Here is a 26,021-nt window from a genome sequence, read left to right as displayed (position 1 = left end):
ATATATATATATATATATATATATATATATATATATAAATTGCATGTATGTTCATATGTACGCAGACATGTATACATTTGTATGTGATATATAAAGCAAGACATTACCACTCCTTCCTCTCACCACCTATTACATACTCTTTAAGTACCTCATACCTTACATGCCATCCTTTAGACAAACAACTTCTCTAACAGAATGAAACATTTGTAAGAGGGAGCAGTTTTCTACCTGCTATATTATTGCCTTACATAGGGGGGAAATATTTTCTCCATTATTTTCCTTTATGTAAGGTGACATTAATGTATACTAGATGATCTTGGTATTCAGTAAAGGAGCTTCTACATGGCCATTTGATTTGCTGGAAGTAGCAGTCAAGTTTCCCTCAGATCACACTGCTTTTTTTAAACAAAGAATATATTGGACAATTTCATTACTGGTATGAAAATAACATTTAGATGATGAGATTAAAATATTATAAAAAATAAAGTAGTTTATATATAAAAAAAAAATCATTGTTGAAAACATCGTTAAATAAAATTATGAAAACATCATTAAAACTCTTCTATTGTGCAAAGAAAAGGCAGTTTAACTAAAACTACCAATTTGATGACAGTAAATATGGAGTATAAGCTTAACAATATATAAAATCTATCAGGTGTATGATCTATAGCTAAAAAAGATCTATTATTAGAATTAAAATAATGTCTATAAAAAATGAAGTGGTAAGTTTCATTATCATACTTAGCAATTCAGCTGTATTAAAAATTCAAAACATTATGGCCAAATAAATAGAACACCCAACAGTAAACTGCTAAAATAATTCAAACAAATATTTAAATTTGTAAATTCAAACAACCCATACTATCAGAGAAAAGTATTTTTAATGAGAGAAGACATTTTTATCAAAAATTGATAAAGAGAATGGGATGGAAAAACAGTATTTAATTGGGGTGAAAGTAAAGTAGATCAAGGAAAAGGTGAACAAGGTATGATAACTATTCTTGCATAGAGAAAAAATTATTTAAAATACATGAGAGCTTGATAGAGCCATGTATATCAATTGCTATAAAGCATTTTCTTTTTCCTTTTGACAGCTAAGGCAAGAGTAAATTTCAATTTCATATCCACATCACTGCCCTGTGTTAAATCAATTAAGCATGAGTTATAAGCTTACTGTTCTTGAGCAGAAATAAATCTTCTCTAACAACAATAAAACTGCTTTGAAAGGAGCTAGTTGTTTTCTCACAAAATATTCAATGATATTTCATTAGTTTGCAAAAGAAGGCCAGTGTAACATAGCCTTTTCAAATTATCATACAGTAGGGATGAATGTATGTAATAAAGGTAATACAGTTACATCTAATGTGAATTTTCAGAAATTATATAGCAACTTTAAAATATTTACTAGAAAGAATTACTTATTCAACTTAAATAGTTTGCAGATAATCAGTTTATAAAAAATGCAAACTAAAGCTATCAAGTGTAACCATTTGAATGTTTAAGATGTTTTAACAAGTGAACATAATTATAAGCATAGAAAAAAAACACTATCTATAATATTTAAGATCATCCTGGACTAAAGCAGTAACATGGTTGAAAGATTTTTTAATATTTGTGAACACAAAGACAAACATGGCCTGTGATATTTAAGATAACTCTAGAAATAATTTAGAGAGTTTAGTATATTATTTTGTGTAATGACAAAAGGAAGGAAATAGATACCCCATCACCACAACTAGAAAAATAACAGCTCAACAGTCCAATGGATTAGATAAGGTATTTTACAAGGGTTCTAAGAAGTGAGACAGAACAGAACACAGATCTTTTTAAGTTGGAAAAAGATATAATGCCTAAGTTCAACGGATCAGCAACTATTGTGGTAACATAAAAATCAGCAAAATGACAACCTGACAATGTACAGAGTTGGTAAAAAAAGTTGAGAAGTTTTGAAGAATCTTTTTCAATCAAACTGTTCTTCCTAAGATATCATCGTCATCATTTAATGGTCTTCCATGCTGGTATGGGTTGGATGGATCAACAGGATATGGTTAGCCAGATGACTGTGTTAAGCTCCAACATCTGCTTTGACATGGTTCCTACGGTTGGATGCCCTTCTTAATGTCAACCACTTTATAAAGTATACAAGGTACTGTTTTTGTGGAATTGGTACAAGTGAGGTCACTAAGCAATTTGAAAGACAAGAACCCCTCAACTGAGTAGAGGCGTAGTATTGAAAGTGGCTTTGGGCCAAGTAATGAGAGGCTAATGTATTAGTCTAATATTTTGATGATTAAAGAGTGTGTGTCATTCTAACAGTAAGATGAGTATTCCATGGTTGTACCATCCTAAGCTTTGTAAAACAAAATGACTCAAAGACAGAGCAAGGTTTGGTTTTGGAAAGGAAACCTATAGTTATAATGTGAACTTCCCAAGTGAAATCACTCTAATTAATCAGATCTTGCATGTTTGAGTTATGGCATTTGTTGTGATGACATTACACACTAAAATGTGGTGTTGCCATTCTACTTCTAAACTATGAATAATGTTTATGTTTTGGTCTTTGTTGTTTAAATTGTCGGCATTAATCTAGCGGAAATATCATAAAAGGCATTGCAGTTGTGACCAACCTTCTTTCTCTTAGGTATAGTGCATCTTGAAGTTACATTATCCAATGTGTCATTCTGGTTTATCAAGGTGGTAGGATGTAATCTGAGAAAGATATGGCTGCTACTTTCTAGTAACTTGAGCAACCACATAGAGGCTTTGTTTAATGCTGTTGGATTTAACTAGAGTTAGAGTCCACTCACAATCAGAGTTTGTAAACTATTGAAGTAGTCAAACAATATTCTTAGTAATACATTGTTACTGACTAGCCTGAATATTTACAAATACCACAGGAGTGATATTTTTTGATGAAATAAACATGGTGATATTGGGGAGAAAACAAAAAAATCAAGTAAAAGTTATCTCTAATGATACAGACATAAAGCAGAAACGTTTTCTTCCAAATAATAATACTGGAATAATTGAAAAGATTCTCATTTGCAGATTCTGAACTTCTTGTTAGAAGTTATACACACATACATGCAAACAAGAATGCATACATACACATGCATGTGCATACACACACAAACCTACAATCTTTCATTTTTCTTTATATAGAAATGAGAGAAGAAAAGAGAGACTATAGAAAGTTTATGAACCTTGGTGTCTGAGAAAGATAGGCAATTATCAAAGTTCTAGCCAAGCAATAAAATCTTTTATTGAAGCATTTTAATTTATATTTCATATATTTTATTTATCATCAATACTGTAGGTCTCTTCATAATACCAAATCTTTATATTGATATATTGGTAGGAAACTAGGTTTTGATAGTTCATGATTTAAAGGGGAAAATCTTATGTTTACCATTGATTTTACTAATGCTATCACTGCTGAGAAATAACATATCAAAGTATGAAGAAGATAAAAGAGGAAAATGAAATTTTTATACGCATTTCCTTATTAATGACCAGCTGCTGCTAAGAAATTCAGGTATAATGAGCAATAAAAAATATCACATGGAATCTATGTTTGAAATAAATTCTCCTATTCTATAAGTAGCTTATTTAAAAGTAACTCAAATTAGAACTATTATATAAAAAAAAAAAAAACCACTAAGAATATAGTCTATTTTGATACTAAGGAGTTGAAATCAGAGATTCATTTAATATTGTAGTTTCAACATTCAATTTATTCATTGAAATTTCTCACCAGAAAATTTCAGAAATAAATTTATATATTTGAAGAATATAACAAACATAGTTATAAAAAGAAATACATTTGCTTACATGTTAACTCATTGAAGTGACTTGTGAAATTTACAATTATTTTGTTGTTTTTTTTTCTATTCAATACTATGAAGCCAAAATTGAAGCAATATCTAACATCCTGGAAATAAAATTTTTGCAAGATGGGCACTGTTGACATTGGCAGAGAGTATCCATTCTCAATAGAAACCATGTGGTAATAGCAAAGGGATATGGAAATTAATATGGTTCAAGCCTTTCATAAATATTTCTTAATTGAAAATGTTGCCATTTCTTGTCCAGCAGCTTTGTTTTACCATATCTATTCAAAAATGTCATGGCTAATCTTTCTTAAAGTATTAAGTTTTTAGGGGTAGCCTCGTTAACCCACAAATAAAGAATATTTATCCACTAATGCAGTGTTAAGCACTCATTCTCACTGCATCATCGCCACAACTTCTTGATACAGTATTTCTATCACTGTGTACAACTGACTACAAACTGGTATTTCTCATTCTTGTGTCTATGAACATTCGTCTAACTTCTCATTATAGACTCTTTCACCTTCTTCCTCATTATTGTTCTTATATGTAGCACAATCATACATACATTCATATACACACACTTTGTTCTCACGACGGCCTGTCTATTCTGTATACATGATGCACACAGACACACAACATATCAACAAATCTTTCTCTCTTAAACCTTCTATTCGGTTATGTCTCTTCTCTCTTCCCTTACTGACACATCATGTGCATTATTTCAGCCTTCTGAACGGAGCAGTCATTATTAGATGGTTACACCACACATCACCACCAACTGTCTATAAGTGTATGTATATCTTGTAGTCATGAGGAAAAAATTACTGGGCGTCCAAGACTGGCAGGAAGTAGAAACAATGACAGCTTCAAACCAGAAACCTGGCTTGAATGCTTGCAACAGAGTAGACACCACTTAAAAGGTACACAAGATGCCAGGTAGTAGTATTAAACCAGGCAACAGATTAAGCCTGCCATAAACTCTTTAATAATAGGGAATAATCTGCACTTAGCATTAACTGAAAATACTGTTTATAGAAAAGCAGAGCTTTATTTTCTTTTGTGACGTCTTTCTGTAACAATAAAGTGACTCAGATTTGAGGAATGGTTGATTTCTAACATTAGTGTGAGAATAAAATATATCACAACTGCTTAGAACCACAGCAGCTCATATTGTACAGACTTGTATATCTAGGATTACTTTGTCTCTACTCTGTGTATCTAGGATTACTTTTCCCTACCTTGCACATCTGGGACTGCTTTGTATGTGTTGTTCCTTTTGAAAACAGTAAAATATGATGCTATTTCTAGCGGATTGAATTCCCGCTCCAGAATTTAATTGCTGATAGACAACCATTTATGTCAAAATACTTCTGCCACTATAAACATAACAAGGAACCGAGTTGAAAACATTCTTCCTTTTATCCAGACTAGTCAACAGGTGGGATAATCTAACACAGATTGTTAAATATCTGTACTACAAAATGAATAGACAGGAAAATAAGTCTCACACAGCATATTTCTCTGACAACTTTGCAATGTGATGTCTACCTAGGCATTTAAAAATGCACTTCTTTATTCATGCATGTGCATATATGTTTATATGTGTTTTTATATATTTATGCATGCATGCATGACTTTAATGCCACCAACCCAAAGACATGACGTTTGTAAGTATAATAAAAAGTTATGATTAATTCCATTAGGCAACAATGGTAAAAATTCTCCCAGTAAGCTATATCGTTATTTCATTAGCTGACTACAGATGATAATATTTTACCAGACAGCTGGTTACAATATAATACATCATTTATAAAAGTAAAAATAACACAGCAACCAATTGTATTCACTATATTAGTGATTCCGAATTTTCACACATAACATATCTAGTTTTAACAACAAATCTTATAAATAATTGATCCCGAGCAATTAAAACAAAACCAAGCAACCATACACAGGTGTGTGTGTGTGTGTGTGTGTGTGTGTGTGTGTGTAAAAATAAAAATAAATGTGAACATATAAAAAAAAATTGTGTATGTTATATATATATATATATATATATATATATATGTATGTATGTATGTAATAATGACCTAGTTCTCATAGCTGAATCTATCAAAGATTTAGAGAAGAAAACCTAAAATCAAGAGGTCTCAAAGTAAATCTGGTAAAGACAAACATTTTAGCAAGAAAGAAGAATCTATTACCAACAAGCATGTACCCACATTCAATATACAGAAAAGAAGTAGATAGGAATTCTATATGTTACACTTAATGTAAACTATGAATGAAGTAGTAAAAAATGATGTTTTAGCAGGTACAATTTCCAAGCATTCTGTAGTAGAGGGTTTGATGGGCTGTATTGTTGCAAGTATAAAATTTGACTTAGAAGAGTATCTCCTACCTAGGTTGTAGTTGATACTTTTCAATTTTAGATGCCAGATGAAGCTCAAAGGTCATGTCGTTGCTTCGATGTTGACAACAAAGGGTGTAGGAATGATAATATTGTAATTTGAAGGGGTTCATAGCAACACCAATGCAGAACATAAAAAGGCTTAGTTTCTACAACAACTGAGTATACAGTATCATGGTTTCCATTACAAATTCCAATGACAAATTATTTGATGGATGGTTGGTGTTAGGGAGGGCATCCAACCGTAAAAACCATGCCAAAACAGACACAGAAGGCCAGTGCAGTCTCCTGTCTGGCTAGCTCCTGTCAAACCGTCCAACCCATGCCAGCATGGAAGTCGTATGTTAAAAACGATGATGATAACAAATGTCAGTGAAATACTAAACCTAGTTCCAACATTATTAGTTATAACTTCATTAATTTAAATAATTGCCCATTAGATCATAAGTGGAAACTTCAATATGTTGTATACTAAGCTAATGCAGAAACTGATAACTTTTTAAAACACACACAGGTTATACTACAAATCCCTCCAAAATATGATAACCAGAATTTCTACACTTTTTGTAATCAGAAAATAAACAATACATCATTTTCGAACTTATCTGGAATCAAAAGTAGGAAACTATCTTGAATGGAAGATTTTCTCTTCAGTAAAGTCTTACATCATTGTCATTTTATGTCTACTTTTTCAGGCAGAGTTTACTGAGACTTTCTGTAGCTGGATGACCTTCCTGTCACCAATACTTACCAGTTTCCAAGCAAAATAATATTTTTTTGTAGCCAACATATTTTCACAGAACATTGGAAATGAATGGCATTCATTTACAATACTCATGTGATGTCAAGCCACACACACAATGGGCTTCTTTCAGTTTCCATCAACCAAATCTGCTCACAAGGCTTCGTTCAACTCAGAGCTGTAGAAGAATACACTTGTCCAAAGTGCAACATAATGTGGCTGAACCTAAAACCATGTGGTTGGGAAGCTAACATTTTAACCCCACAGCCACATCTGCATCTTATACTAGCTACAAAAAAGGCCTTGCAGCTATGTACAACAGAAAACTTGGAAATACTCTTTACTACTGCAAAGAGCATAAAAAACAGTGACATTTCAAAACTTTGATCCTAACAGGTAAATATATACAAAACCTCAACATGTACCACTTACAAGTGATTACTAATCATCTATTTCTTATGAACATTTCATTCCTTGTTACTCCATAAATTGAACAGATACACTTGATAGCTTACATAACATTCCTTCTATACAGATATAAATTGCCTTTATTTTCTACACATTTGACTATTGTACTAACCTGTTAAATAACTATAGATTTGAGCATTTTAACCATTTTATCCTATGTGCCAAATCTTTTGAATTAATTACCTATATTTTATCACTTTCTTGTGCAAATACTACTATTCTTCTGATTCTCAACTTATCAATAATATCTCTATTATTAGAATTTACTAGAAATATAGGCACACATTTTTTCTTCTTTATTTTTTTTTAGTTCAACTCTTAGGCTTACCTTACAGTAATTTTACATCACACCTCCAGATATCAGATTAATAGATTAAATTACTAATATAATTTACCTTTTGTATCTCTATATCATGAACATCTGTAATTATATATGCTGCTTACTACCTATTATATTTTTATTTCTCTATCATTTTTCAAACATACACAATATTGAAAAGCTTGCATCCATTCACCTCTAATTTGCTATCATTTGCCTGTGTCTTTTGCTTATTTATAATCAATAAGAATATATTTTTAGCACAACGTGAATATTCATTCTATTATAATCAACATTACACCTCCTTATACATTACTGCATGTAACTAAAATTACATGGTTTTCTTCTCTTGATATTCAACTACTATATACTTATAACTTTCCTATTGCATATTAATTTAACCATCTAGTATATGCACAAAATCTGCCCCTAAAATTATTGACAGATCCTTTGGTTACTCCCTTTATTATACAAAAGAGTATTAAATTTTTAATTTTCTCTTATTTGTTGACTTGGTTCCAAATATTCAAGTGTAAAACTGAACCAATAGTTATTTTTTCAAAATATCTCTAGAAAATCTGTTTATTCATTTACACATTCCTGCTAAAAAAAAATATAAAACTAATCTAAACACCTACCCACTTAATAAGCAAACAGGCATATTGGCTATTTTATTCTTCTGTCTAATTACTGTGAATAACCACAAAAGAAAACTTGAGTCAGTATTTAACATGTTCAGTTATGATCAGAATGTATGTGTACATTTATTTACATGTGCACATGTATCAATAATAGATTTTAGTTTTTGAGATCTATTAGTTTTGATCTAGTTTAACCATCTAGCATTCAGATTACTCTGTCAAATATTAATGCTAATTTATTCACATTGTTTTGAATTCATCATGTATTATCTTGTAGCTTTGAGATTTCAATGTTGCAATTGTTTATTATCAGAATGACATTATAGAGTAATTGTAAGAAGCCAGATCTGGCCAGTTTTAACACAAAACAGGTAAAATATTTGGGCCACATATGGCCACTTTAAATGCTAAAGGATTAACCTGAAGGTATAAATAAAATCAATATTTTATACACTGACATTATCTCAAGAAACATGTTCAATCTTCAACTGCTTTGTAAGCACCAATTTCGATTTCTGTCATAAATTTTTAAATGCTTATTCTTATCTATTTTGCAAACCATTTGTTTTGATATATGTGTCTGGCATTTTATGTAAATATAAAGGGAGAAAAAATAACATAGAAATGTATGTGAGGGAAAAGGACTGAAATGTTAGGATGTCATAATAACAGTTTGGTTATTTTTTAGAGCCATGGTAATAGGAAGTGCCATTTGTGCTTCCTACAAGAGCATCAGTGGTGCAACCAATTGAAAATGTTCTAATCAAAAGTAAATCCAGGTTTAAAAAAAGAAAGAAAAATGTTTTCTAAGCAATGACATATCAATTATAACTGATCACTCCTGAAGACACTATAAAGTTTAATATGTTTAGTAAGGTATCAGGTGCAGTCCAAATATATGAAGTAAGAAATAGTTCTGCAAATTCAGCCATTTTGGAAGACAATAACTGACTTTTGCTGTTTTTGTTTTTTGGAGGTTTTTTTGTAACTTAATAAAACTAATGTGTCAGCTCTTAATCAAAATGAGAACAACACATATATAACTGACCTAAGTTTTATTGGTACTACTTCAGTGTGCAGTCCACCTGGCAATTTACACTTTAGCATGCAGCCTAACCCTAACTGAATCCCTAACCTACATCAAGTCACTTTCATTTAGACTACAGATACAGCAGTAGAATAAAAATCAAGACAGTTTCGATTTCTGATCTTTTGAAAGAACCCAAACCATTTTTTTTAATATCATTCCTAGCATCAATTGTATATCAGAATAAAAATAATTTAACTCTCTTTTACTTGTTTCAGTCATTTGACTGTGGCCATGCTGGAGCACTGCCTTTAGTCGAGCAAATCGACCCCAGGACTTATGCTTTGTAAGCCTAGTACTTATTCTATCGGTTTCTTTCGCCGAACTGCTAAGTTACAGGGGCGTAAACACACCAGCATCAGTTGTCAAGCAATGTTGGGGTGACATACACAGACACACAAACATATACACACACATACATACATATACACATATATATATATATATATATATATATACAATGGGCTTCTTTCAGTTTCCGTCTACCAAATCCACTCACAAGGCTTTGGTCGGCCTGAGGCTATAGTAGAAGACACTTGCCAAATGTGCCACACAGTGGGACTGAGCCCTTAACCATATGGTTCATAAGCAAGCTACTTACCACACAGCCACTCCTACGCCTAACTGATTAAATAAATACAAAAATAGAGGAGTATATTTGAAGCTGAGTTTGTGATAGATAAACCAGAACTTCAGGGATTTAAAATTTCAAATTACTATAGCCATTGCAACCTCAATACAAATTGAGCACACCATTCTGAAATACATTTTACAGTTTTCCTAATTTAAAGTTTTATCATATGGCATAGATCACTTTGCATTTTTCTTACTTATACATGTTTGTGTACCCCTAAGTGGATGTAAAGGAAATGGCTTCTCTTGGCTTTAAAATTATGTACCTCAGCTGTGAAACATATTGCTGCAACTGAATTCAACGATAATTGTTGTGGTAAGCAATTAAATAGAATATAAATTCATTGGGTTTCCCTTATCTTACAACTGACACCTATTAATCATTTTATCATTCCATTAATCCTTTCTAAAAGACAATATAATCCATTGCACCTTTAGAATTACTACAAGGGACAAGAAGTAGGTATAAAACTGTTTGACGCACCTACTTTTAGTATCCTTAATATCAACCAAATACTTTACTAAGGATAAAAACAACTTTTATTTCAGACATTGACAAATCAAGAATGAATACGCAAGGTTGAAAATATAAGCCTGGACTAAACTAGTTTTTGTATTGAATTTCTATGTTGAAATTTTAACTCAAAAAATATCTCAATATAAAAGAAGCCAAGACCAAGAGAAAAGGAAGAAAAATATAATGATAAAAAAATATATTTAAAGAAAAATTTTATATTTTACTTTCTCTAACATTATCAACACTAATTACACACTGATGTCAACAGCATTCTAATATATTTTTTGAGAAAAATTTTCATTTGGGAAACTGCAATTGAACAAGTCTCAAAGCTTAATTTATAACACAACTATATATATATGTTATAATGACCATGAAAGTTGAAATTTAATTTGACTTTGTTTTACGAAAATAGTACCCTAGATATTATCAAATTACATAAGATATTACATAAGTTGGAGAAAGAAAAATAATGAAAAAAACTATATCAACATTTTTGATTACAGAAAAATTCTGTTCAACTAATGAATTTCCTATTTCAAATGGTTTTGAAAATGAAATTTTGGAGAGAAATCAGTAAATGAAAGAGGTGATGTAAAAAAAATATAAAGCGCCATCAAATCTGAAAGTTGACTCAAAGGCCAACAGGTAGAAATTATTGATGCATCTGAATTAGGAAATAGTACTGATAATAGATTACAAACTACAATTGCAGTACTAAATTCTATATATAGATACATATCATTTATTAAATATAGAAAACATAAGCTTTTGGTTTGAGGTTTTTCCATCTTAATTCCTTAATTATTTCCGACCATTATAGGCCAAGAAGACTACTTGCCATGCAGAGATTATAAAGGAAAAGGTCAGAAATGGATAGACTAAGGTCATTAGAAGGAAATACCAGCAGAAATTACAGTAGACTGATTATATGTATAGAGTCAGAGTGGAAAGAGTGTGACAGAATCAAGAAACTAAAAACAAAAAGAGTAGGATAGGACAAAATAAGAGTGAGAAAGAGATATTAGGAGGAGGATATATCAATAGACATGGGTATGTACAAAAGAGAGAAGAATGAATGAAAGATAAAAATAAATGAGAGAAAAGTAATGAAAAGATGGAAGTGAGAAAGATGAATACGAGAGAGGAAATAAAATCAATGAGAATGGAGGAGAAGAAAGGAGAAAATGAGAGGAATTGAAGAAGAGAATAAAGTCAAGCAAAAGCATAAAGTAAAATTTAAGTTTTAATCTGCAATGTGTTCTACTAAAGTAGTTCACCTTTAAGCTAAATTCTCTCTAACAAAAAAAAAAAAAAAAAAAAAATTACACTAAAATTTCATTTCCATCTTTGCTAATTGTTTTAATTATCTAACAATATGATTTAATTCATAGAATATGTCTGCTGTTTTCCAAATTAACAATTACAATCAAATTTCATTTGTGAATCAGTAATGTAACCACTTTTTTTTCAATGCAATAATATTAATAACCATTTGTAATTAGATACAAAAAAAAAAAAACAATGGCAAAGACATTTTTAAAAAATAGTTTATATTTACAGTAAACATAGAATGCAATATTTATCTCATGTTCAAATTGTATTTATAATTCCTTTGAAAAATTCCATAAGTTTATCTGATTCAATACATAAAAGGTAATATAATCAAATAGATAAGCTTCCAGATTCTACATTTATAATTTACTATGGTGTTTTAAAGTGTTTATAGACAGGAGATCTAATTAATCTATTTCCATTTCCCATGATATAGAAACAGAAAATAGTTTCAGCAAAACAAAAATCTAGTTGTTCAGATGACTTAACTTTTCATGGAAGTACAGTCTTTATGGATCACTGTTTCATTGAAAAGAATAATTTGATACAATCAACTATGATTTATCATCTCAAGAGATTAAATTCAAAATCCTTTTCTTTTTAAATGAATGAAGACCAGATTAGACTGGATCAACAGCACTACATTTAAGTAAATTTAATATAGAAGCTTTATTCTTAAATTCTACCTGGGTTTTATATAAAGCTGAAATTTATATTTCCTATTTTGTCAGTTGAGAAATTTTTCTGCTCATTCAATCATTATTACCATTGAATAAGAGAAACGAATAGACAACTTTTATTTTCAGTTTATTAACATCAAAAATATTAATGGAAATGTCTTAAAGGAAGAAAATGAAATAGTCAACTACATTTTTATTTAAATTTGTTTACTCTAAAATTTAGAAAATTACATGATAATTGCTGCATTGAGTCAACTAACTCAACTTCTCAGTGAAGATTACAGCAGGAAATGGCAAAAAGTTTTAGGCTCAATAAATACCAGCAATGTATTGTTGAATGGTTTTGATCAGAAATATATTTTTATCTATCAATCTGTCTTCACACTAAAGAAATAGCTAATATATTGAAAACTAAGAGTGAGTACAAAAACACTATATACAAAATAACACAAATATAAATTAAGCTAAATAAACTATTGAACTTAATAAAAAGTTTTACATTTATTGCCAATTGGCATACTTTGAAGCAAAATATAAAACTGACCATGGTAGAAACACTCAATAGCTGACAGCAGAATACCATTCAAATTACATCAAAGTATAGACATCAATTTGAAAACAAAAATAGAAGTTTCATTTCAGATTTAATAATTAATGTCATAAAAAAATAAATGAAAAGCAATAACCCCATTAATATAATGCAAGAAAAATCTTTCCATTTGGCAAATTGACCATTCCCATTTGTAATGTGTATATCTGTATGTGTATATATAAATGTGTGCATGCTGTGTACTTTTTGCAAATGTGCTATAAGTATATATGCATGCATGTTCACATAACCTTTTACAGATTTGGCAAAACATCAAATCTTGAAAACTTTATTAATTTAATTCTTTTTTATTTCGATCTTTTAATCCGTTTTCTGTGCTAGCTTCAGTTGTTTGGTTCTGAAAGCTTGAATATTTGTATGAATTTATTGTGAACATTATTTAAATTTCCTTTCTACCACTAACTTCTTAGTTTTTATAAAATATGCAGATACATTTTCATCATGATTAACTAAATGAAACAAATTTTAAATCACGGGTTATGGCCATGAGAATCTTAAAACTTGCATAATATCCTTATAGTATGTAAAAAAGAGTGACTAAACCTACTACATTTTTATGATGTCTAAGAAATAAATTACAGAATAGTGTTTCTGTAACTGCACATTATATGCATAACTACTAGCTGCATACTACCTAATGCCTTACCAATGACTGTTAGCATTAGTTGTCAAAATTGTGCACCAGACTTGAAAGAATTACATAAATCAAACATGCTCTACCTTACAAGAGTATTGCTCTTTTATATTAATATGTAACAATAGTGGTTATATGATTGCACAGTCTTTTGTTAGAACAGTCCAGATGTCAAGATGCTAGAAATCAACAGAAATAACCAGCATAAGAATATATAGTGTAACATTTCTTAAAATCTTACAGCATTGGAATGTTAACTCAGCATTTTCTAGAAACACAGATGTCACACTGAAATTTAAATCCTACTCTATGTCAAAAGTAAAATGTCTTTCAGCGTTTAAAACTTATTTCTTGTCAATCCTTAATTTCTTTAGTTAATTCTAATAAGCCAGTTTATTCTCGTGAATGATAGCAAGCTATGAATGGCAGTTCCTCCTTGCACTGCCACAGAGTAATGGAGATGGTCATACCATTAAGTGTCACGTGCAGAGATAGTGCCATAACAACTCAACAGTTAGGACAATCCTCTTTCAAAATTTTCAAGCAAGCTTCAGAATTATATCCTTTCACAAAACTAACTTCAAGTACCAAAATGATGTTGACATTCATTTAAATATTTCTAAAATCGTAACATGTCTAACAAAACATGCTTATGCTAAATGACAGGTAGCTTTATTTACCAAGTTTCAATTGACACAGTCTTCCTTTAGAATACTTTGTTGAGGCAAAAATAAAGTAATTAACACCTATTACTTTGTTGGATTTTGTACTACTTTTAATCTATACTTAAATAATGCTTGGCACATTCAATAGTTATGATTAGATAATTAATAAAGGAGCTAAGTTTATCTAGAAGTTAATTATCCAGCCTAACTGAGAAAACTACAGCATCTTGATTACACTGGAGGCATTCCAATATCAACATTATAATCAAATATGCAAGCTATGTTAACAATGTTGTTTTACTTGAGCAGACAAAACAACTGATAAGAAGAGAATAACAGATCATTACATCATTTCTGCCAAATAATAACTGAAACAAACAACTGATTTAGAGATTGGGGGATGGGGGCAGACAGAGAGAGATAGTGAGAGAGAGAGAAATATAGAGAAAAGACAAGAGTCAAAGAAAGAGGGTGAGAGAGTGTCATTTTATTCAACAGTGTGTGTGTGTGTGTGCGCGTGCAGTATATACAAGAATGTGTTTGTTTTTTCCATGCAATAAGACTAATATGGACACAATTCTCTAAAAATATTATAATCGATATTTTGAGTTACCAGACATTCAGTTTTGCCATTGCATAAAAGCATTTGAACGAATATCTATCACAGCAATGAGGAATTAGATTAAAGAAATAATAGGAACATAGTTCTGATCTTCACAAATATATACTTAGTCGTTAGTCTTGACCACAGTATACAGTGCTCGAACTTATTTTATTGTGCTTGGAATGGAATTTCAATTCAGAAATGTAAAACACTTAACTAACTTGAAATGTAAAACACTTAACTAACTACCATTGCCAACATCAATTACTGTATTTACTAATAACAATTAATGCAATAAGTTCAAGGTCTGTGAATTGTAGATGAAGAGAACAAACACTGTAAGTCTGAAACTTTCCTCTAAACTATTATAAACTAAATGAAATGAATTGAAATTGCTCCAACTGGAAATCAAAGCCATATAATGAATTTGATTTGCTAGAAGATCACCTCTGCTTGATGGTATCTGTGGTACTTATTAATAGAGTATATTGGTCAATGATAATTTTGCTTCATGGAATTAATGATGTCAACAAAAATATTAACAGAAATTACAAAAATGTACAAAAATTATTTAGTGGTTTAAAGACTAACTTAATACAACAACAATTCAATGAATGACAAGACTAATAACCTATAAGGGTATGAAAGGAAAAAATATTTAGTTATTGGTAGTTATAAATTTGATTGCTATGACTAAAGTATCATCATATCGCACTAATGATATATCAATAAACCAACAGAGAAGTAAAAGAATAATTTAATATTGAAATTAAAGACCTTAAGAGCTCAGAACATGACCACATTTTATGACCACATTTACTGTCCAAACTATCCTTAAACGCATCAGGATGAAACAACATAGAACATTAATCTCTTTGAACAAGCACAACATACCTGATTGACCCAGTACAAAACTACACATGAAATGGATGGAACAACAACTGCACTAGGTCTGAATTTAATATTAAATTGTGAACCACCTCTCAGTGTGCCCCAATGAATATATACAATAACCATGTTTACCGTGCACGTCATGTATTCTGCAAGAATAGGCTGAATGGCAAAATAGGCACTGCATACCCTAAAATACTGTCCCATACTGTCAAGATAGAATCCATAGGATGTTCCAAGAGTAGAGTGAAGAAGAGAATACACAAATAAAAAAACTATAAGCCTGCCCCTAAATATTTTATTTGCTTTTTCTATGTTAAAGAAAAAAAATGACTCAAACTATTCAATAACAACTTTACATAAGCACCTACATTTCTGCTAACATTTCTTGAACAAACAAGTTCAGGAAATACATACGGGATAAATATGCATTAAGCAGAGGATTAATAAATATCCTGATTTCTGAGTTTTTAAGGAGAGAAGCTTTCATTGTCAAAATGCAGCAGTAATTTGTGTACCATATTGTGGCATACAAGTGGAGCTTTTCAGGCCAAAATTTACAGCCAAAAAAGGTAGATCAACTTATACTCAAAAACCACTTTGGAGGACCAACAGAATTTGGATAGAGAATAACAAATGTTCATCATTCTTATCCACACCATTTCAACCAATCACACCTCCTTTCTGTAGTTTCAGCCATTGCCCCTTTTTCCCTTCTCTGCTATACACCTATACACCATTCTAAGCACCTTTCCTTTCTGCTCTCATTCTCAATATCTTCCCATATCTACTTTCATAACTCACATATGCCCCTTAAGCATCCCTATCTCTCCCTCCCATCAGCTCCCACACCTTACACAGAAGTCTACTTCTGTTCTCCTACCTCAGCTAACCTATATCTCCCACCTTACTCCTCTGCATATTGGTATTTCCCAATATCAGCACCCCAACCTTTGTTCTTCACTCACTACAATAACCTCTGCTTCTACCAGTTTATTACTTCCTCACTATTATGAAAGCATCTACTCTCTCATCTCCTCCCATGATCCACCATCCTTGTCTTCTATGCTCAACTTCTTGTTCTTTTGAGAGTTTGCTCTAGCACCTATACAGAGAAGATATATAGCCAGAGGAACCACAAATCTTCTCTTATTTCCTTCAGCCATATATCTTCTCTATAGCAAGAGACCAATGCATGTCTATCTAGCATACTTCAGCCTTTCAGCACCTGGCATACAGCCACTCGTCTTCAACTTCTCCCAAATATTTCTTCTTAGTAGTGGGAGCTTTTTCCTCCCTTTCCTTCTCCTCCTCTGTTCTTTTCTGTCTTCCAAGTTACATGGCAACTTTACCATTGCCAGTGACACAAAAAGAGCACCCAGTAGTCTGTAAAGTAGTTGGCATTAGGAAGGGCATCCGATTATAGAATCCATGCCAAAGATGACATTGGAGTTTGACAAAGCCCTGCAGCTCAGTGGTTCCTTGTTAAACCATCCTACTTATGCCAACAAGGAAAATGTATATTAAATGATAATGATGACTGAAAAATACAGTAATCCTTTTACTTATATCAGCTTGAGGAAAAAGACATTCTACAATTGTTTTTGTTGTTAATGATAATAGGGGCTAATGCAACTGTTGATGATGGAGTAGATTCTGTTGAGGCCATCACTGATGATATTAGGATTAATGATAATGAAACTGATGGCAATGATGATAAATTACAAGTAGATAGCAAATGTCTTACAGGTGAAGAGAGTATTTCTTTTTTTGTAATTTTAAATAATTCTTTATGAATCACCTTACATCCTGTACGGTTTTCAAGTTATAATGGGCCTATAAATCGTTCTCCACAATATTTTAACAGATTTTATACAAATCCCTATTTGTATCCCTTTAAAGATAATTATCAAGTAAAAGAAAATAGCACCTGGCAGGATTATCATCTGTAAAGCAGTATAAAACTATAAATACAGCATGCACTCATAAAATGAAGTAAAAAGTTGATAATTCAAATAAGATCTTTTTTTTTTTGTGCTGTTTTACATCCATAAAATAGCAATAATTTTTGTTTTTAAGCAAGTAGGAAATGATTCAGAAAATTACTACTAGTTTTTTTTTTTTTTTTTTTTTTAGGTGATGGAAGTGTGAAATGGAAAGAAAGAGAGAGAAATGATGGACAGATTTAAAAGATTAATGACAGGAAGTAAGTTATGATAGCATTTCAAGATGTTTACCTTCCGTATTGATACTCTGCATATACAAGGTTCCAACACTACATTCGAGGCATTTGCTGTCATCTTGCAGAGGAAGCAAAATTGGCAACCCCATTTTACACAGTTATTTGCAAGTTCAACTCTGAAAAATAAAATGAATAAATAAATATTATATATGTGTGGTGGTGGTTGGGGGGGGGGGCACTGAATTTTTACATTTTATGAACAAAAAGGTAAAATTTAAAAAAATGAAATGCATCAACTTCATTTGCCAAGTATCTGAACTTTAAAGAAATGAGGGTGAGTACAAAATGGAGAAGAAAACATTGAGAAAATTATTTATTTTACATAAAATAATCCATATTAGTTCATTTACTGCTGAATATTATCTGTAACAGCATATTCTTGAATCCTGGTGAAATAAAGTAGAAACGGCAAATAGATAATGGTATTTTCTCTTTGGGTGTAATTTTAGTACCAGAATTTGAACTTGTAATCTTTATGTCAATAGCAAAGAACTTTCTCCAGTTAGCTAAGTCATGACTTTTGCTTGAAAGACATATAACATAGGAACATGTTTGTTATACAGGTTATTTTTCTCTTCTATTTTTCTGACATCTTTTACCAAATGTTGTATTAAGAATATATTATGTTATTGATTTTTTTGATTTTTTTATTTTTTTATAGTTTTAATTAGCAATTCTAATGATTGCAAATAATTCCAGTAACTTAGAGATATACTGTATGTTATATGAGATACCAATGTAAATAGATTTCTTCCAAGAAACATAAATAACAATGTTTTCTTGATACTTACATTATATGTAAATTTATTAAAATCGAACTACTTTTGAGATGTCTATTAGAAAGAAAGAAAACAGAAGAAAAGAATGTGGGAGTTAAAGAAACAACTTAAAATCAATGCCTCGGTATATTCTGGGAATCTCTCCAATTCCAACAAATTCCATTTTTCCTTTCTCTTTGAAATTACCAAAAGAAATTTAGATTCTCTTCATGTCAATGGTTTTCTATTTACCAGACTCTACTCTTACATCATGACCTGATAATAACCAATACAAAAACAGCATTTGCTATCTTGCCTGTAGTCACACTTATTGAACTTAACTTGGGATAAACTCATGAAGAAAGTACACCTGCACACAGGCATACAAAATTAGATTTTCTTAGGGCTTACTAATACTTGGTTACTGGATATGTTTGTTCAATACACTAGTTCCAACTAATTGTTCTATTTTCCAATAGGTTATGCAAGCTTTCAATACTTTGTACATCTTTCTCTCTCTCTCTCTCCCACTCTCCTTTTTGCAAGCATGAAATGTTTAAGTCTGCTGTTCTAACATCATCTGAACCTATCTACTTACCGCCTTCATTGTTCTATCTCTGTATGCCATCAAACATTACTCTTTCTTTACACAAATAGCATCCTCAATTCTCTTTACAAGTTCTTCTCTTAATCAGCAATCATTTCTCTGTCAGTAATCAATGCCTCTTACAATTAAACACTTTCTCAAGTTGTCTACATTGAACTTATCTTAGCAATCTTTCACACATATTCTGCAGATTGCGCTCAGGCTGTTCTTCATAAGTTATAGTCAATCTTTTAATTATATGAAGCATTGCATAGTAAATGAATTAATATATTTTTTATAAGTAAAGAGTCTTGTTGTGAAGTAATTTTGGGGGTTAAGGACCTAAGGCCCCCATAGTAAGTCATATATAGACAATGATTACAGCTAAATAACTGATTGATCATAGAGAAAATGCTATGATGCAATTTTGGAAATATTTGAATATGAATCTTTCAAAAGAGCCACTGTAAAATTGCCCAGTCATGCATAATAAATCAAAGTATAGTACAGTTTTCTTTCTTCAAATAAGTTCATGTTCTGAAACTCCATTAGGGAAATTGTTATTAGCAATAAAATAGAGAACAGATAAGAGAATGAAGGAGAAAGATAGAAACAATATTTAACTAGATTAGTATATTACCAAAGAGATTTTTGTTTGTTTTGTTTTTAAAATCTATATCATAAAGTGGGTGGCTGCAGTCAGACTAACAAAAAATGTTATGGGCTTTGTGTAGGAAGTATAAAAGCTACACAATGCTGAGAAGGTAAAAGAAAAAAGCATCATACATCTGGGAAAATATGTAGCTTATTTGAAATATGACAGAAGAATGAACAACATTGTTTTCTGGGATAGACAATAAACCCGGTCATATACAAGGGTGAGTAGCAAGGAGCTACTGTTTCTATAGAGAATCAGGTGACTGTTTTCTTGTAGACTAAGAGACTTGAGGTAAAAATATTAATAAAGGCATGTTAATCTATCCCTCAAGAAAAAGAAATAAAAAATGGAAAGATAAACCAGCAATAATATTATTTACAACTAGGAAACAGAAAATAACATTTCACAAACAAATCAGTTAAAGGGATCAAATATTTTCCTTTGACAAAAAGGAATGTGGACATTGTCATAAAGGCTTGATTTTTGAAAGACAGAGGATGATACAATCTACATGAATAACAAAACTTAACAGAAGAAGCTAAAGTGATGATCAATAGAAATAAGGAAGAATTAGACAAATACTAGTGAGACCAAAAGAACAATACATCAAAGTAAAGTATAATAATCTCAAATGGAATGAATACTCTACAGACAACTATGAATTGTCCCAACAGAAGTCATTCATCTCTATTTATAGATGATGATGAACAACAAACAAGAATTAAAGAATATGAAAAAATGTGTATGAAAATTTTTAAATATATTGATTATCAATTTCAGAATATGGAAAATGTTAATGAGTAGGAAAAAAATCTCTTCAATGATATCAGCTGATAGTACACAGATGACCAGTTTAACATGAAGGTTAAGAGAGATCATAACACCAATTACAATCAACTTGATCTGAATTTTAGATCATCTAGACAAGATCTCCAGATCCTATGAATATTTGATAAGCCATACCATATGTAACCCAAACTCAAAAACAATACTAGTGCTGCCATCTCAACTGTTGTTTATAATAATAATTAAAAGTGAATTTAGATTATTGAAGAACATGTAAAAACATTAAAGAAGTGTCACTGACACAGGTGTGACAATTGCTCCTTCTTTGGAGTTATCAAAAAGTACCATATATTTGTTGGTTCAGTTTTATTTTTTAGTCAGTCACATTGAACAATGTTAAAATAATTTTAAAACAGAAAAATGATTGACATGCTGAAGAACATAAAAGCATGGCAAAACCAGTTGCTTTCATTCTGTCTGTGATTTTGGTCTGAGTATTTGTTACATGTAATCAAGCTTGTTGCTATTATAAAAAATATAAGATGACTAATATCATGAGGGTATATAAGAATAAATATTATATGTGAGAATAATAAAAGCAATATTAAAAGTACACAGTGTGTTAAACAGTATTATTAGAAATGAATATTCAAGTTTAAGTATAGATATATTGAGAAAGTTTGAATTTACACAATTATGAAGAGTAAGTGTATTTCACTCTGGGGAGTGAATTTGTGGAATAGTTTGGATGTGAAACTGAAGTACAAACATTATTCATGTAAATAGTGTGGGGGATGAGAAAGGGCTGGGATAATTAAGCTTTTATTTTATTGACACCAGGTGGATAGTTGGGTCATGTATAAAACTGGGGTAATTGTTTATAAACTGTAGATATGAGTTAATGGAGACGTAATTTGAAAGGAGATAAGAATAAATAAGCTTATGCTTCTTCCTACTCCTTTTCAAACCTGTAATATTTAATTTGTGTTATGAAAATTAGTTTATTTTGGCATGTAGCTTCACTGTTTAATTATTTTATTGTTAGCTATATTTGTTAATGTTTTTTTTAATTTTTTTATATATTCCAAACTTTTTTTTAAATCTTCCTAATTTTAAGTTTTACTAGATTTAGAAGAGCTGCTATCACCATCACTCAAGCTGCTGCTATAAAATATCTCTGTCAGCTTCTTTCAAAAGGCATAAAGGAAATGTCAAGAAGAAAATAAAGCTATAAAAACGTGCACAGGAAAATAGGAGGTAATGTCAAAAACTGACAATGGTGTAACCCATTCACATTAACACAAGCAGGAGAATATAATTGAAAAAGTTAGATATTGCAAATAACAGAATATATCCTCCAAACAATAAATTGCACTATTAGAAAGCAGCAACATTAAAATAACAGAGAAAAAGTTATACATTAGGTGCTGGGAAAAATAAATACACGACAAATTCCAATTAATTTTGTAATATTTCCTGTTATAAGAGAGTAGCTTTTTGTGGGTGAGGAGGGGAATATCCGGTTGAATTAAATTTCTTCAACAGTATTGCTTGCCAATAGAGATTGATAGAGATCATGCAGTTTCAGCAAAAAGATGGATAAAACTAGTAAAGTTTTAACTTAATATTATATTTATACTGGGACAAGTATTCAATTGAATCAACCCTCACTGTATTACTCCCTATTTTATTAACCCCCAGGTCTTCACAATTCATGGACAACACAAAACCCTTTCAATCACTACAAATTCTAGGCCTTACAATTTTTGATGACTTCATATGACAATAACATATCTACAACACTGTGAAAACTGCATCTTTTTTCAAGGTAAGAAAATACTTCAGCTCTCATCAGTTTCTGACGACAACTAGAATTCTGAAGTGCAACCAGTACAACAGACTACAATCTTATATGAGAGATTACAAGTTCCTACACACAAATATTTTTGAGCAAATCTATAAAAACGGCATTCAGAAGTTTCATTCACCAACCAGTCTATAACCACAAACTTTCAGAAATTCAAACTAAACTAACCCAATTAACTCTTAAAAGACAAGTGACGAACATAATGCTAATTCCTTTCCTACACTATATCAGCAAAGTAAAAATATTTACAAGATATCTTAGTTGAAGAAGACAAGTAATAAAGTCAATAGCTTGATTTTAATTATAAGTGGAAAGCTACAATACCTTAACTCAACTCCCATACCCCTCCATCAGGGATTTAGTTAAACTTGCAAGATATACATGAGGCTTATTATTGGTTTTATATGTTTATTCATATTGACATGGATTGATATGAATATGCAGCATAAAATATCAGCAAACTTTCTGAATTTTGATGAAGATGTATGACTGCTATCCAAGCTGGAGCCGGAATAATTTTCTTTGAACTATGCTATAAGCATAGTTCAAAGAAAATTATCAAAAAGTTCTCAGATTAGTTCTGTAGTGAACCAACAGATGGCAGCACACGGTTGCATGCACAGTCAGAGCTAGCAGTGACCTTCATGAGGCAGTGTGCTGAGTGACGTTGCTGTGTATACTTCGAAAGTTGTGTAATTCATGTTTTTGTGATCAAGTGTACGCTGTAGTCTGTGATTTTGTTATGGACAGAGACAAAGAGCCAACATGAAATTGTGTGTTAAACTTGGGAAGTCTACTAGAGACATCGAGCATGCTTTAGCAAGCTTATGGCAATGAGGCAATGAGTTGTACACGGGCACTTCATAAGTGGAAGAATGTACCCTGGAAGATGTTTACAACATAATGTGAAGATAAAGTGATGTGTGTATGTGTACACACATTCACTCACACTGGGCTTCTTTCAGTTTCTGTGTATCAAATTCAGTCACAAATCTGCCTGGAGCTATAGTAGCAGACACTTGTTAAAGGTGTTGTATAGTAAAGCTGAACTTGAAACCACCTAGTTGGGAAGTAAGCCTCTTAATTACACAGCTATGCCTGTGCCTGTAACCAAGGAAACAATGTAAACATACTGGTTGTGAGAAACCCAAATGTTATTACATTAATAAGAATTTAGAAAAATCCTTGAAAATATGAATGATCATCAGTTTTGTAATATATAGGAGTCATCAAGGATTATAGTCAATGTCCAGCTTTTTTTTTTTTCTTCTTATATGACTAAAAACAGATAATATTTAGTAACAATTACAATTTTCATGGTACTGGACATTTCCAACAGTGATTTACTAACATTCAAAATAAGATGATAGTATGACTTATAAGCAACTATCTCTTTCTTTCCATATACATTACTTATAAGGCTGCATGCATATGTATTCTTTCAATGTAAGCAACGTATAATATAAAAGTAAACATCCTGTTCATAACTCATTCAAATCTAACCTGATTTATAAGCTTATCAATTGTCTAACTATACTAAGTTGTAACAGCATTGTATTAGTTATTGATTACCAAGTCTATAAACTGAGTTCTCCAATAACCAGATTGATTCGTAAGTTAGTGTAAAAATAGATCAATCTCGCTGAATGATTTATTTACTGTTAAATATTGCTATATTTGCCACATGCTTACATAATATGTCACTCTATATTAACTTTTTGTGTACATGTCTAGTATTAAGTAACAATACTCCCTCCTTTCAATGCTTAATTACTAGCATAACAATTAATGACTAGTCAAGTGGGTTTAGTAAGAGTTTCAAGTTACCTTATAAACAAGTGTTTATTTCAGTCAAGATGGTAGCTAATTAAGGGTTAGTAAACAAATCAGCAAGAGGAAATTAAACTGAACAGCTATCCATGTCATGCCAGCAGAACAAAATTATCAATAAATATGAACATGCATAATTGTCTCTTTGCAGTCATTCTAGATTGTTCTCAGTCAGTCCCGATTGAGTAGACATCAGCTGGAAAATCTTAATTTTTCTAGCTATCATTTTTTCACTACATTACACTGAATGTCCTGAAGAAGACTTAGAAAAGTTGAGTGAAGACTGACAGTCAAGTAAAATCTAACAAGTTTCTTCTTAGCAGCCACTGAAAGATATGTTGACATTGTTTATAAAAACCCTTTTGATTTTATGCTTATGCAGTTATCATTATAAATGTTAGAGATGTTATATGTGCGTGCGTGCGTGCGTGCGTGCGTGCGTGCGTGCAATGTAGTCACTACAACAAGATTGTATAAAGTCTATCTTTTGGTAAATTTGTGATCATCATACCATACTCCACACACTGCAAATTGAGGTTTGTTGGGAAAGGGATTGATCTATAGTCATGAATTTTTGCAAACATTCAGGCTGGTAAAACTGATGTGGTTAATATTGCTCTTGGCCACTTGCAGAAGAGGCAGCATGTATAAGGGGTGTAGAAGTGAACAAGTTCATGACAATCAATCAGGTAGTCCATTTTTGTTTTGATGCATAGTGCGTGCATGCGTGTATGTGTAGAAACAGCGCCATTGTAGATTTTGGGAGCAGCACCTCATTGTAAGCCCCACATGGGCTTAGTAGAAAATTAGTAGCGGATGTGGGCTGATGTATTTTTGGTCCCGGGGTGGGGTCAGTCTTTGCAATGCAGTCATTGCTATTTTGAATTGCCAAGTATTGAAGGCCAATCACAAAACATTGATCCTTACAAAGATGATAGAAGACAGAGATATGTGACACATTGCTGTACTCAAGAAGACCCATCCACCACAACAGATTTGAGATTCTAAAACCAAGGTGCCATGTAAAAAGCATTGGTAAGGGTACTGGTGCCACGCAACAAGCACTGCTGCTGGTGTCATGCAAAAAGCACTGCTGCTGCTGGTGCCACGCAACAAGCGCTGCTGCTGCTGGTGCCACGCAACAAGCACTGCTGCTGCTGGTGCCACGCAACAAGCACTGCTGCTGCTGGTGCCACGCAACAAGCACTGCTGCTGCTGGTGCCAC

At 31.5% G+C, this 26,021-nt stretch overlaps 1 protein-coding gene across 1 annotated transcript in view; it reads right to left on the bottom strand.

Moving 5' to 3' along the window:
* Window positions 1-26,021, bottom strand: part of LOC106871078 (protein FAM102A) — a 213,295-nt gene that overhangs the window by 97,812 nt on the left and 89,462 nt on the right. Inside the window, exon 2 of the mRNA XM_052965569.1 lies at window positions 18,307-18,427. Within this exon, the coding sequence (XP_052821529.1) occupies window positions 18,307-18,427 (121 nt within the window). The remainder of the gene's footprint in view (window positions 1-18,306; window positions 18,428-26,021) is intronic.

The sequence above is a fragment of the Octopus bimaculoides genome, chromosome 2, assembly GCF_001194135.2.
Source record: "Octopus bimaculoides isolate UCB-OBI-ISO-001 chromosome 2, ASM119413v2, whole genome shotgun sequence".
Classification (NCBI taxonomy): domain Eukaryota; kingdom Metazoa; phylum Mollusca; class Cephalopoda; order Octopoda; family Octopodidae; genus Octopus; species Octopus bimaculoides.
The sequence above is the reverse complement of the archived record's forward strand: the minus strand, read 5'-3'. Positions and strand labels throughout refer to the sequence as shown.